General features: G+C 43.1%; 1 protein-coding gene across 1 annotated transcript; it reads right to left on the minus strand.

The window, feature by feature from the left end:
* Positions 1-523: 523 nt before the first annotated feature.
* Positions 524-14290, minus strand: LEXM (lymphocyte expansion molecule). The gene is made up of 10 exons (XM_033151113.1): positions 14151-14290; positions 12924-13062; positions 10571-10741; positions 9345-9467; positions 6422-6550; positions 5989-6132; positions 4561-4725; positions 3853-3981; positions 1082-1212; positions 524-836 (listed from the first exon to the last, which is right to left on the minus strand). Exons 1-10 carry the CDS (start codon positions 14288-14290, stop codon positions 803-805), a joined length of 1305 nt encoding a protein of 434 aa, XP_033007004.1. The 3' UTR covers positions 524-802.
* Between the last annotated feature and the right edge of the window lie 160 nt (positions 14291-14450).

Consider the following 14450-nt stretch of genomic DNA (forward strand, 5'->3'; position numbering starts at 1 on the left):
CTGTGACAGTCAGTGCTACCCTATGAGATCTGTAGGGAATGTGCCCACCCACAAAAAACACAAGAAAATTTTCGATGGTGTTAATCATCAATGAAACAACAAATTGATAGGAAACACAACTACTTGTATTCATGCCAACCATCCCTGTCTGGATACAGTCCGTGTATCTAGCAACTCCTGCTATTTCTGTTCGTGTGACTGCATTGAAGGATCGCACAAGGTTTATATGTGCACATAGCTTGTACACCTGCCAAGTTACCTTCAGGTATTACACTAGAGCCAAGAAGCTCCTCCTCCTCCATCACCACCAACCAGCATGTATTGGTGCTTCTGATACTCATTTAAACTTTCCAGATAGACCCCAGGCAGAAGAGAGGCACTTTAAAAACACCGGACCCTGATTGTCTGCAATATTTGGAGGAACCAATAGCAACTGCAAACTGCGATTTCTTTACTCATACAACTGACTAGTACAATTTTTGTTATTGTTGGAGTGGACTCATGCAACAGTAAGTTCAATTTGTGTCTAGCATTTTAAATATTGATATAATTACAGCAGCATGCTGGTTTTCAAAAAACACATTTACCATATTCCACCAAGTGTACTGATTTGAGTGTTATACATAATTACCAATAAATGATTGTAGATGAGTACGGGATACAATATAGCAAATGTTGAGGTGTCTCTGTCCTCTTGGCAGGATTTTTTATGGACATTAACTAGAAATGCAGCTGATACCTGGTGACTTAACTATACTATGTTTCAGGAAGCAACGAGTCTTCAGGTAGATTAATAGAGTCTTCAGAGGCCTTTATTAACAGGCGTAATCCTCTCCCTGAAAAAGAGGATTGAATTGTGAGAAGAGTAAGCCAGCAAAATGTTTACCTTCAAAGAGATGAAACTAAGATACAATCAAAGAGATAAAACTAAGATACAATCAAACCTTGGCATCCAAAACAAGGCATGCAAATTAGGCCAATTGTACAAATTTGAATGAATTGCTCAAGCACAATTTCACGTACTTACAGAACTTAGAAGTTGCTGCCTCCTCTGTGTGTTTTGTGATTTTTTTTTACTTACTGTAAGCACTTGTCCCTCTCCAGGTTACTAAGGTAACGCTGTGTATCATGTATATAAAGCGAACGGTATCTGATCTTCTTTCGGTATTTCTCATGTTTCAGAATATCATAGCGGCCAACTCCAACTGGGTTCTATAAACAGGAAAGCAGACAAGGATCAGCTTTGGGTATCCTGAGATGCAGATCTGTATAGCCCTTGAGCATCTACTTCTTGTCTGGCCAATGGAATGAAAGTGAGCTCATGCTGGGGAGATGAATGGGCATTAAGCATTCCCTCTGTGCAAAATCCCCTTTTGGCATTAGAAAGTAGAAGTGCAAAAATGCACAGGTTTGGACTACTTTCTCAACTGCTTGTTGCTGTTCCCTGTTATGTCTGAGACTTTCTGATTTTGGTGAGCGACATCATGAATGTTCAACTGTGCACTATGGTGAAGATGATACCACCTCTCATCTTTATAACATTGGAATATACATCCACCTCATTGATACCCAATATATACAAAGGATGAGATGGTTGGACAGTGTTCTCGAAGCTACTAACATGAGTTTGGCCAAAGTGCGAGAGGCAGTGAAGGATAGGTGTTCCTGGCGTGCTCTGGTCCATGGGGTCACGAAGAGTCGGACACGACTGAACGACTGAACAACAACAACATATACCTACATATCTTGTCATAAAGTCCTCCAGATGTTAGTCGACTACAACTTCCATCATCCCTGGCCATTGGTCATGCTGGGGCTGATGGGAGTTGTAGTTCACCAACATACAGAGAGCCACAGGCTCCCCACACATCTTAAAGGAAGACTTCTGATCCTCTCAAAGGGAGAATGGGTTGAAAGAATAGTGAACATAGCCTTAAAGGCTTTGACATCACAATCCAAAGGCTCACTCTACTTGTTCATGAATCTCTATAAGTGCAGTGGATTAGTCTAATGAGTAGAATGATTTCAAACCAATCTATTTGGACAATAATACCAATGGCTTGACCCTATATTAGGCCATGGCATCTAGTCCCAACATCCCCCCCCCCCAAGATTTCACACTGGGATTCCTGTCACCAGAAATATCAATGGCCCTGCTAGAGGGAGATATTCCACAATCCACCTAGCCTTTTATTGGGGGCAAAGACTTTTCCCTTGCTGCTGTTTGGAAGTTGCCTAAAAAATAAATTGGCCCATGTAACTCAGCACTGTCTACACTGACTGGAAGCCGCTGTCCAGGGTTTCAGCCAAGAGTCCTCCCAGCCACTGACTGAGAATGACAAACATTGGACTGGGACCTTTGGCATGCCAAACACTGGCTCTTCTTCTGAGCTATGCCTCTTTTCCAATGTTGCCATTACTACAATTGCTATAGGGAGAGGCCATGCATCTAAAATGCCTCTGCAAAGGGTCCTCCCCGTCCCCTTGGGGTAAGAATGGCAGTAGAACAGAGAGAGGCTGTTCCGGCTATCGACAACACCCCATTTGCATGTTTTGTACTTGAGAACATCAATCTCCCCTTTCATTTCCATACATGTACAAGAATTCTCATTCATTTTGCTAACTCTGGCTATTTGAACCCAGATCACTGAGGAGGCCCCTCTGAAGTAGGCTTTTTTTAGATGTCCCAGTGGCCAGAGCAAAACGATTTGCTCCTCCGTTGCATTAAAATCTCTCAAACCGCCGGCAGGTAAGTTCAGTTCTCTGCCAACTTTGTCCGCGACACTTAATCACCACCAGCAAAGTTCCCCATCAATTATGAAAGAGCCCTTCATTCTTGACCTCTTTTAAGTTCCCTGCTCTCCAGGATCAAGGAGAGAGAACAAACCCTGCCTGGGAGTCCTTACCTGTTCCCTAAGTGGAAGTGAACTCTTTCAAATGAAAGCTTTTGCTGACTGAGTCCTCCCAGCTTTGTTCCAGTTCACCACAGGAACCCAGAAAAGATGAATGCAGATGATACAAGAAAGGGCACAAGGAGAAGGAGGAACAGTGCCAGAGCCATCCCTTTGGCACATCATTACTAAAAGGAGTTTTAGCCTATCAGCAAAAGGGATGTGACACTATCAAACAATCTAAAATAGATTCCCTCAACCCAGCACAGAGTAAGGGGCACTTGAGCCTAGTGGAGACAAGAGTATGTTATTTGTGCACTGCAAAATCCCCTGATCATAAATGTGTTTGCTTGGGGGGAAATAGTCCTACTTCTAAGTAAGTTCACATAGGTGTGTGGTCAAGGTATAAGGCAGGCATGGCCAGGTGTGTTTGTGTGTTTGTGTGTGTGTCTCCACCTTCAACTGGGCAGTGGCAGAGGAAATGTTTCCAACCAATCCGATTCTCTGCCACTTCACCATTTGTGCTTTTGCCATGCTTCCTGGTGGGCTCATGTGAGATGCCCATTGCTCCCTTGAGCCCTTTCTCAGGATAGGCAAATCTGTCCATTCTGGTTTCTCTCTGTTTCTCATTTTCCTATTTAGTACATGCATTGCTCGGCAGGAGAACTGCACTGGAATATCTGGAGAAGTACAAATTTTGAAAGATGGCTGTGTTTCGATTTGCATAGTTTTTCAGGAAGGGCAAGTTGGGTAGCTGCACCTTTATATGCAAACTGAATCCGAATTCTTTCCCATTCCGCCACTGGGAAAATTACGGTAAGCGGTCTTTCTTAGTCAAACTCTGACCGTTCCCATTTACATGAGTGTTTTGGCTGGACAGATTCATAAAGTAACCAGAAGAGAGTTCTAAAGGGGAAAGCCAAGGGGAGGCTCTATCCCGATCATATAATTTCCCACTCACAGTATTTCCAACAAACAGGCGGTACGCTTTCCTGTCAAATCTTTTTGCACCAATCCAGAACGGTGGCTGATTTTCGTACTCTTTTCTCTTGATGGGCTTTATGTCGTATGAGCCTGGCCCTGTCAAGTACTGTAACAAGTAAAATAAACTACTTTGAATCAGTGAATACAACAGTTGTGTAGCAGCACAAAGATTATAGAAAAGCATCCTGGGGGAGATACAGCCAGAGACACAGCACAACATTTTGCTAGAGATGCCCCTTGTTCACTTGACTAGCAATATTGTGTGATTGAGTGCTTACCGGTTTGGAAGCCACATAAAATACTGGCTTCTATGTACTTGGAGGCCCCCAAGATACACCTATGATATTTATGAAACAAAGGTTGAAACACAGCCACCAAAACAAATATTAATTTGACGCTCTCTCACAATGGACTCTGCCCAAAACCCCTAGACTCCAGGTGTGTGGCTGGTTGCCCACAACTCTGCTTGGTTGATTAGCTGCAGTTCTGCATCTACCTAAAGCTGAGGAGTTAGTCCAGCTCTTTGGATAGCCTGGGGCCCATAGTAGACTGCCCTAGCAGCCTGTTTGGTCTTTATTGTTTGTTCCCCACCCACTCCTTTTCACCTCACATGACTTCCCAACCCTGCCATCCGGAAGAAACTAGCACTGCAATTGCAACCATGAAGCAATGGAAAGTCACCTACTTGTTCATGTGGACACTGACTGACAGTGGCCCAGAAGATCCGATCGGAGGGGCACTTGGGATTCCAAACAAGACTGCCAAACATGCCGTGCTTCCTTTTATCCTTTGATTCTAGTTCTTCCAGGAAGCTCTTCAGTGTGCTGCCACTCAGCTCGGTGGACTTTTTCTAGCAACATTAAACAAGAAAAGGAGATACAGTCAGACCTCGGATCTCGAACGCCTTGTGACTCAAAAGTTTTGGCTCCCAAATGCCGCAAACCCAGATTCCGTTCGACAGCCAAGGTATGACTGTATGCGTATATCAAATCTGTGCAATTTTACCCCCCCCCCAAAGGAAGAAAGTCACCTGATGGTACTCTTGTTGCTGTTCTTTTATGGAATACAGCTATAATTTTCATACAACACACACACACACAAGCTCAATAACCTGAATGAAGATTGTATCAGGTTCAATAATTTTATATAAAATGAATTTTCAACATGCTTTGTGTAGGCTTACTACAGTTAAAATGCACATTGTGCAATTGAATTTGTTGAACTGTAGGATCTGCCCTGATGCTACTTTTGGTCTACCACTGCTGACTGGCTGCTTTTTCTATAGGCCTACTGTTTTCATTCAACCTGTAAATTTATCCATTTTGGAAAAGGAAAGCAATGCAATATTTATCACTGACAGAAAATTTAGAAGAAAGGGCCATCCCCAATATTACCTTTGCCCACCCCCCTCCAAGCAGCTGTAGTTGTTTCCATTGTTCAGCCTCAGATCCATTTGTAGTATTGTATAATACAATACTTGTTGTAAGAGTGCTGAGATAATTAATGGAATATGAGGTGTATTGGAACACTTGTGGCAAAATGCTAAATAAGTACTGAATCTTCAATATAATCTGAATAAAAACAAAATAAAAAATTCCTTCCAGTAGCACCTTAGAGACCAACTAAGTTTGTTCTTGGTATGAGTTTTCGTTTGCATGCACACTTCTTCAGATACAGCTACCTACCTGTAACATAATCTGAATAGTTTGCTCCCCCTGGTCTGGAGTGTTAGAAACATTAAAAACAATATTGCAGTGGAGACATTTGAACTCTTACAAATGCCTGTCTAATAATTTAGACATTTTTCATCTGAATCATCAGTGTTCCAAGTAGCAGAACCTGACAGATCACAAAACTTCAAAATTTAACACATACAAAATTATTTCTTTTTGTGTTTCTACATTTTCTTCTTTTTAAAGACAATCAGAATCTTATTTAATACCATTACTCCAAAGGTTGGGGGCTTAAAAGAAGCAGTGTGAGGAAGGCTCATGGACTTTCTGATGTTTTGCCAGTCAAACTGAAGCCTGTCAACTTTATCATTTGAATTACTAACCAGCAACATGACGCTTTAAAAAAAAAGTTTGCAAGCAAAGAAGATGAGTGTACATACATCAGTAGCGTAATGCCCACAGACAATAGGCTTTGACCTGTCTCCTGTGAAGGTTTCATAAGGACCTTTTAAGCTGATCACACGCTTCAGCATCTCATCCACCCCGTTTTTTATATTGTAGGTGCCAGGTCCCAAACCACTTCCCTGAAATCAAGGATTAAGAAAGTATTAGAGAGGTGGGGAGAGGGAGAGCCTTCTTGAGCAGTTTGCAAAAGTGCAGCGTCTATTGCGTTGAATAGGCGGTGGCTTGGGAACACCTTGGTCCTGATGTGGCTGTAGTTGTATGAAACTACATGGGATCATAATCCCGTGCCAAAGGTGTGGCGTGGGAATGCAATCCCATGTCAGCAACACAAGCCTTCTCCAGCCAATTCAATGGGAAGACTATGAGAATCGAGAGCAGCTAAGTAGAGAACTAAGAAACTAAACTTGCCACATTGGGAAAGGCGAAGCATTTTGAAGTTTTACTGTCCATTATTCCAAGTGCAGTCAAAGAGCGTTTTTCCTTTTCATCCAGGGCAGCATAAGGATTTCCATAGGTTCCTGGGCCAGGATAACATTCCTAGGAGGTTAAGGTGGTGAGAAGAAGAGAGAGAGCAAGAGAGAGAGAGAGCATTAACATAACCACAGCAGAGCAATGGCCATCTCTTATCTGGACTCCACATTGTTTCCAATGGTGCTGCCAGACTGCTGCTGTTTGTGAGCTGAATGCAACCACATGCTGGCAACTTCATGTTACACAATTATAGCTGATTTTGAGCTCCTGCTCACCAAGTGCATCTTACCAAAATACTGGACTTCTTGCATTAAGAGAAATTGCACTGGAAAGCACATACATATTAACATTTATTATGACGCCATGTCATCTAACCTTCCTAACAAACAAATCAGACTCTGTGTTCATTACGGTAAATAGCTGGTGTCGTCTAATCACCTGGCGAACTAATTAGGATGAATACTCAATAATTATTAGCAAAGTCTTGGGCTGGCAGTTCTTATTTAGTTACTTTGGTAGGGCTCGTGTGAAAACAGCAGGCATTCGAAGGGTGGAGCTTTCCCCAGCATTTGGATGGGGCGATGGGAAATGTTTCACCTACAGAATGAATTTCTGCTTGTCACACTGCTGTTATAGGTACAGCAGCCCTGCCAGAGGAAAAACTCTAGATCAGGAATGGGAAACATGTGACCCTTCAGGTTTTGCTGAGCTACAACCCTCATCATTCCTGACCTTGGGCCACACTGGCTGGGGCTGATGGAGTACAACAACATCTGAAGGGCCACAGGTTATTAATCCGTGCCCTAGGACCTCCTGTTTTCTGCCACATGTACCGTATATAAGCTGGTTCTTCATGTCTACCAATTGCTTCCTTCAGGTTCTTGTAGGAAGGCAAGGAGCCTTCCCTTGACTTCAGGAGCGAGGAGGTGCTATGAGAAAACACCCTTTACACACACACACACACACACACACACACACACACTTACACACACTTTTACTGAGATTTGTATCAACAACAAAAACCTCCCACAGACTAGAGTATTACATATGTCCATATCCTTTGATACTTTAAGACAGTTTCCCTTTTGTGGTACTATTGATATCATCTTTGCTACTGTGACATAAGTGAGGGTGGAAACCTGGCTTTTTGAAATATGTTGATTATAGAAAAACATTACAAAAACAATTCCTGGAAATTCTGCACAAGAGTTCAGAACAAAGAAAACAGTACAACGCAATGAATAATACTGTGATTAAAGGTATTTTCCAGCAGTTAAGAGTTGTAGTAATTTTTAAAATGTGTTTCACCTACTAATCCACTGTGAGTCACTCTTGCTTCATAAATGTGTCAGTCTAGTGGTGAATAAACCACAAAACCGTTGAAGGCAGCCAATATATCTGTCCTGCATTCCCGCCTCCATGATTCACAAGGAATGGAAGATGTGTAGACAGCTGAATCTTCAGCCTTTCGCCACGCCAACTCTCCATCTACATCAAAACCTTTCTTTTTTTTACAACACAAGCTCAGTTGTTGTAGCACTACAACTCCCATTATTCATCACTGTTGGCCATTCTGGCTGGGAATGATGGGACTTGGGAGCCCAATACATATGGAGGACCACAGGCTTCCTACCCCTCCTGAGGTAATGAGCAGATGGTAGACTCTACAGGTGATAGGAGCAGAGGAAGGAGGGATGTACAGACTGAAATGAACACAAAGCAGGTGACCATAGCAATGGCAGCCATTAGTACATGCATAATGGCTGCAATCTAATTTCTGACACGTTAGAATAGGCACAGGCAAACTCGGCCCTCCAGCTATTTGGGGACCACAACTCCCATCACCCCTGACCACTGGTCCTGTTAGCTAGGGATGATGGGAGTTGTAGTCCCAAAACAGCTGGAGGGCCGAGTTTGCCTATGCCTGCATTAGAACAAGGGGTTTTTAGATGCTGAGTCAAATGTAGACCCAGAGGCGGTTTTAGGGTAGTGTGACTGGTTTGGCTGCACTGGGCACCGTGCTGCTGGGGGCATCACAACAATGCTGTAGAATGGAGCGAGAGAGGTGGAAGGTGCCAAATTTTAGTGTCACACAGAGTGCCACTGAAATTTGAGAACCCAAGGTCCACCTCTGGTAACCCCCTAGTAGGAACAAAACCCAAATGGTTGACTTCTGTATCCTGATGCTGCAGCAGTCCCACCCCGCTTTCTTGATGCTCTGGAGAGACATAGGCTCACATTGCTAGAAATGGGGACAGTGGCTTCATGGTGTGGTTTCTCTAAGCCTACTTTTCAGCCTAGATCTCCCCCAATAATGCAGTTTTTAAAGACCCAAGGTTCTTGTTAGGTTGTCAACTCTCCTTTTTAAGCAGAGGTTGGATGGCCATCTGTCATAGATGCTTTAGTTTAGATTCCTGCATTGCAGGGGGTTGAGGTAGATGAACATAGAGTTGGGGATCCCTTCCAACTCTATGATTGCTTTAAATGGAGACATTTTCTTTCTTTAAAAAAAAAACCTCTATTATTTTCAACAAACTATTACAAGTTACAATGAAATAATGGAATATGTTTTGCATTAACTATAAAAAAACATATAAATTCCTTCCAGTAGCAGCTCAGAGACCAACTAAGTTTGTTCTTGGTTAACTATAAAGTAAGCAATACAGAATTGCACCACAACTGGTGGTTTGAAAGACAGGAGGGTCAAAGGAACCAAGACAAACAAAACCCCGCAATCCAGGCGACAGTGTTGAAGACTATGATAAAAATAGCAAATTCAAAGTAAATATGGCAAAAAAAAAAACATTCACAAAGAATGTTGCATTTCACACAATTCATTCCAGCAAGGACAGATGCCTACCCTGATGCGGTCTTTAAATCTCACTGCTCCGGTGTCACATATTCCTCTAATGCTGTGTGGACGTTTCTCTTGGAGTTGTAGAAAATCTGAGTACTCATAAGTCCCAGGACCCAGCTTTGCTTTCTTGGAGGGAGAAAGGATGCATGTGAATAGGATTAAGAGATGGCCTGTGCAGCTTTACAACAGCTGTCTGGCATGTGGAGTTTGTGGCAGCACAGAAATGAGGAGGAGCATAGCTCCAGGCTTTATTTTATTTTTCACAGCAGATTATGCCACCGGCTGGAGTAGTATTTGCTAGTGGTATAAACTGGGGTGGGGGTGGTTGTAAGGTAGGTCTGACCTGGTACATGATCCCTTTGTTAGGGAAGCCAGGCTCAGACAGGTCCATGATTCATCAGGAGTTATTCTGGAGTGTATATGCTAAATATTGGAAATAAGTGTATTATATATAATTGGCAGATAGAAGAGTGGAAGCACTTCTTTTTTTATCTTTTTTTGTTTTTGTTTCCTTCCTACTTAGTTTTTGATAGTATTTTATTAATATTAAATAATACTGCTTATGGGTAAGGTAAAGGTAAAGGATCCTTGGATGGTTAAGTCCAGTCAAAGGCAACTATGGAGTGTGGCACTCATCTCACTTCAGGCCAAGGGAGCCAGCGTTTGTCCACAGACAGCTTTCCGGGTCATGTGGCCAGCATGACTAAACTGCTTCTGGTACAACAGGACACTGTGATGGAAACCAGAGCGCGTGGAAATGCCGTTTACCTTCCCACTGCAGTGGTACCTATTTATCTTCTTGCACTGGTGTGCTTTTGAACTACTAGGTTGGCAGGAGCTGGGACAGAGCAACAGGAGCTCACTCCGTCATGGGGATTTGAACCACCAACCTTCTGATCAACAAGCCCAAGAGGCTCAGTGGTTTAGACCACAGCGCCACCCGCATACTTGCCTGAGAAATAGACAGGGATGACAAGATCCCCCTTACACTTGCCTGATGCCCATCGTTACACTTGATGGGCCTTTCCTTCATATTTCACAATGATAACATTCTTGGTTATGTAACAAAGACAAACCACATGCCATTTGGAAAATACTCTTAAAGATGATACCCGTCTCGGAGAAAACTGTGGGCCCGTATCCTTGGTGGTATCTGAAATGAAACTGGCCAATATTTAAACCTGTGACTAAACCAATATGTAATAAAGAACTTGAAGCCAAACACTCACCAGAGCTTTAGCCCTGCTGCATATTTCCTTAAAATTGAAATGTGGCATTTTGGTGAGCCTTGCTGCCTCCTGGGCTTTTGCCCAACTAGAGCTCGACATCTTCTTATGCAGATGACTAGAACTGAAGCCTCCATGGTCAATACTGTAGGTGCCTGGTCCTAATTTTCGGTTCTAAAGTAAGATATGGTTATTTTCTGCATTTGCTTGCATAGCTACAGTTCCTTGGAAAAACGAAATGTCCAGGGCTAGATTAACTATTAGGTAAAAAGTCTGTACATTCTGAAGCACCCTGGTTCAATGGGTATCCTTCAGCATTAGTTATCCTGTTTCAGCAGGATATTTTAATATTCTAATGAAGGCCTCTACTGATATCTGTTAAACTACAGATATTGCTCTTGGATCTCCACCCACCTACCCACATCACCGATTAATAGACCTCTGACATCCACTAATGAAACCATAATACTCTCTCTTCAGCATGGCATAATTCGTATTCTGGAACGTAATTGTATGAGGTTAGTTGTACCAGCAGGAAAGACACAGAATCATAGAATTGTAAAGTTGGAAGGGACCACAAGGGTCATCTAGTCCAACCCCCTGCAATGCAGGAATCTTTTTGCCCAATGTGGGACTTGAACCCATGACCCTGAGATTAAGAGTCTCATGCTCTACCGACTGAGCTATCATTGTAAAGCAAAATCAAGTAATATAACGAGTGAGGGAGGAAAGAAACAGAGGGTGTCATAAGTTTCTTCCTTCCTTCTGAAAATAATGCTAACAGGCGAGGGACTTAGAGGGTAGGTGGGGTCAGTACTGAGAGACAGTTATGAAGAATTCCATTTGACACTGGAAATTTAGTTTTTACCTATAAGTAGTTCAAATCAAATCCACTGTTTCCCATCCCTTCTACTTTGTAACAGCTTTCATGTGGTAATATTCCTCCAAAGTTTTTGACCGGAGGGGTTCAAAGCATTACACTCCCAGAGGGTCCTGTTTCCCCCCAGTGCTGCTTCCTTGGATTCAGTCTCTCTACCCAAATGACACTTTGCCCACCCCTTTGTTGCATTTAACAGACTGACACATTTCCCCCTCGGTCACACCACAGCCAACTGAAATCCTAAAACTTCCTCTTAACAAAAGCTCTGGCATTATCTTCTGACTAACCACCTCAGAGCTCAGGGAGGGGCTCTTCCCATTTGTTGGCTGGCAGAGAGTCCGTTGCTTTCTTGATGGCTCTGTCCTTCTCTTAGTCCTCTTTTAATAGTCTGCCTCCCCAGGTGATTTACCTGCCACGGGAAGCTGGTTTGACCTGTATTTTAACACGCTAAATCCAGCATCTGGCAGCCCACAAGCACTGATTAAATTCTAACACTTACTAAATCCAGGAATGATGGGTGCTTTGCACCCACAAACTCTGGCACCCAAACTCATAACAATATGATGCCATCGTCCTATGCTTAAGGAGAAGACAAGTTTCACTCTCTCCAATAGCAAACTCGAGCTGTGAATGCTGATAGAAATGAGGCTAAAACGCAGGCAATGAAAAACAAGGAGGAGGTATCATCATAATGCTTTGAGAGACCCCAAGGTTTCCAGAACTATAAACAGTGCTTTTTTTCTGGGGGAAACCCCTAAACATTTGTGAATCTAAGTTTGGCCTCCTTGAGGGGCAGTATTTCAATATGAGTAGGAAAATGAGAGTGCCCATAAACATTTTTTTAGGGGAGGGGGGAAGCACTGACTATAAAAGATATTAAAAGAAACCCTCAGGGGGCAAAAGAAAAAAAAAAGGAGGATTAAGTACATTTAGTAGCCACAGAATGTTGAGTATCAGTTGGAAAAGAAAAGAAAAGCTGAAGTGGGGATGGGGGTGGAATGGCATATCCTGGAGTAAGGCATGGCTGGATGGAACCATGAAGAAGAGCACTCCTATTAGGACTCGGAGTCACAGTCCATTTCATTAGAGAAAAGCCAAGTACTGTATGTCTTGATTGTGCTCTAGCATGATTAAGGAGTGGAAGCCCTCTAGGCAATGTACCTCTAAATTGGCTTGTATGATACTCCACACAGGTGGCATGCAAGCAACTGCTTCTATGAGCAGACTACTCAAATGAAATAGTTTGACATCACAACAGCAAACTCCCAAGAGAATGTCCCTCTGTAAATAGTCAGTTTGCAGCTATAGTGGGAGACAAAGTTCTGGATGGTCTAAACTAGATGCGGGGCAGGGGTGGGTGGGGTGAAGTGGAGAGAATACTGTACATAAAAAAAAATATTGTCCAACCACGCATACAGTAAAACTGAAGACTACGTTTGCTTTGTGCATGTGAGGCACCCTGAGATATAGACTCACCAAGTCTGAGCAGACAGTTTTTGTGTATGGGGCCTGCAGGTAAGTACTTGGTCTCTTGACATCTGGATAAATTGCTGACACATCAAATCTAGCCAGAGAAATACAAATATGAAGAGCTGAAGGATCCAATGGCGGCCATTTGAATCAAAGTCATATAACAGAGTTGCTTTCAATTTTTGACACTAGCTATATAACCACAATAACAGATGTGGGATATGTACAGTCGTACCTCGGGTTGCGTACGCTTCGGGTTACGAACTCCTGTAACCCATCGTGCGCACGGTCTGCACATGCACAGAAGCAGTCTGCATGCTTGAGAATGCGCAAAGTGCATTTTTCGGGTTACGTACGTTTTGGGTTACGTACAGCGACCCAGAACCAATTAAGTACGTAACCCGAGGTACGACTGTATAGGCAGCCAACCTGTGTTTGGAACGATGCAGAGTGCTGCCCCAAAATCCAGATCCTGCATCGCAGTGTCTCCAGCAGTGCTATTATTCTAGAAAAGAGGTGCCAGAACTCACCATGAACACCTCCTTTGTTTCTCTTAGAATGGCAATGGTACCCACATGAGAGGTGCCGGAACTGAGTTCCGGCAAGTTCTGGCTGAGAAAAAGCCTTGGTCTCCAGTTAATCCATCTACATGTGTGATTTACATGTATGGTTGAAGTTGTCTACTATTAAGGAGCCAACAGATCTGTGTTCTAGGTTGATGTGATGTGCAGAACGCAGTTCTGAGCAGGTTCAGGGGTATGTTTGTTTGCTTGTGTAGGATTGTGACTTAGAGTATGTTCTACATGGACTTTGAATCAAGATTAATACAGATCTACAAGAAAGAAACTGTATATGATCCATACTTGTGTGAATATTTGTATGTGGCAACTCACGCTTCTTGCAAACTTAAAATCCATGGTGAATTATTGTAAGCATTGTAACAGGAACACAAGTGGTATATGAACTGTAGCTTGGTTTTTAAAACACAAAATGCCTGCATTACTCCAAGCTGCCAAAAAAGAGCACCTCTGCTCAAAATCCCAGAAATCTGGAAGGATGGCTGTGGTTTCTCAAGTGGGAAAGCCACTCGCCACATGCTCAGAGACTCTTATATTTTCCGTCTTTCAGGACTGATCGTTGACAAGCCCTAGCACAAGTTATGCCCTGTCTTCGAGAAGGGTAATTTTATTTTTAAAAAAGAAACCACCCAATTCCTGCGGGAGCAGCCCTTACCTGCCGTTTGAATACCAAAGGGGGCACCTGTGAATCCCTTTGGCTCCTCCATCCTCTGATGCTTGGAGCAGAAGGAGGAGGAGAACCACCTTCCTTCTTGGAGACTGCTTCTGACAAGAACTCTGGAACTTCACTGCCATGACAACACCAAACGTTTGGCTTTCTGTTTCCAAGTGGCTGGGAGGAGCAGGTCTTCAGACAGCCTGATATGCTCGTGAGGATTTCTCAGTGTTGCAGGCACCTGTGGTGGTTCAGTGCCAGAAATCCCATGTGGTACAAAAGGACATTGTTGTGATTTAG

Source organism: Lacerta agilis, chromosome 6, assembly GCF_009819535.1.
Source record: "Lacerta agilis isolate rLacAgi1 chromosome 6, rLacAgi1.pri, whole genome shotgun sequence".
Classification (NCBI taxonomy): domain Eukaryota; kingdom Metazoa; phylum Chordata; class Lepidosauria; order Squamata; family Lacertidae; genus Lacerta; species Lacerta agilis.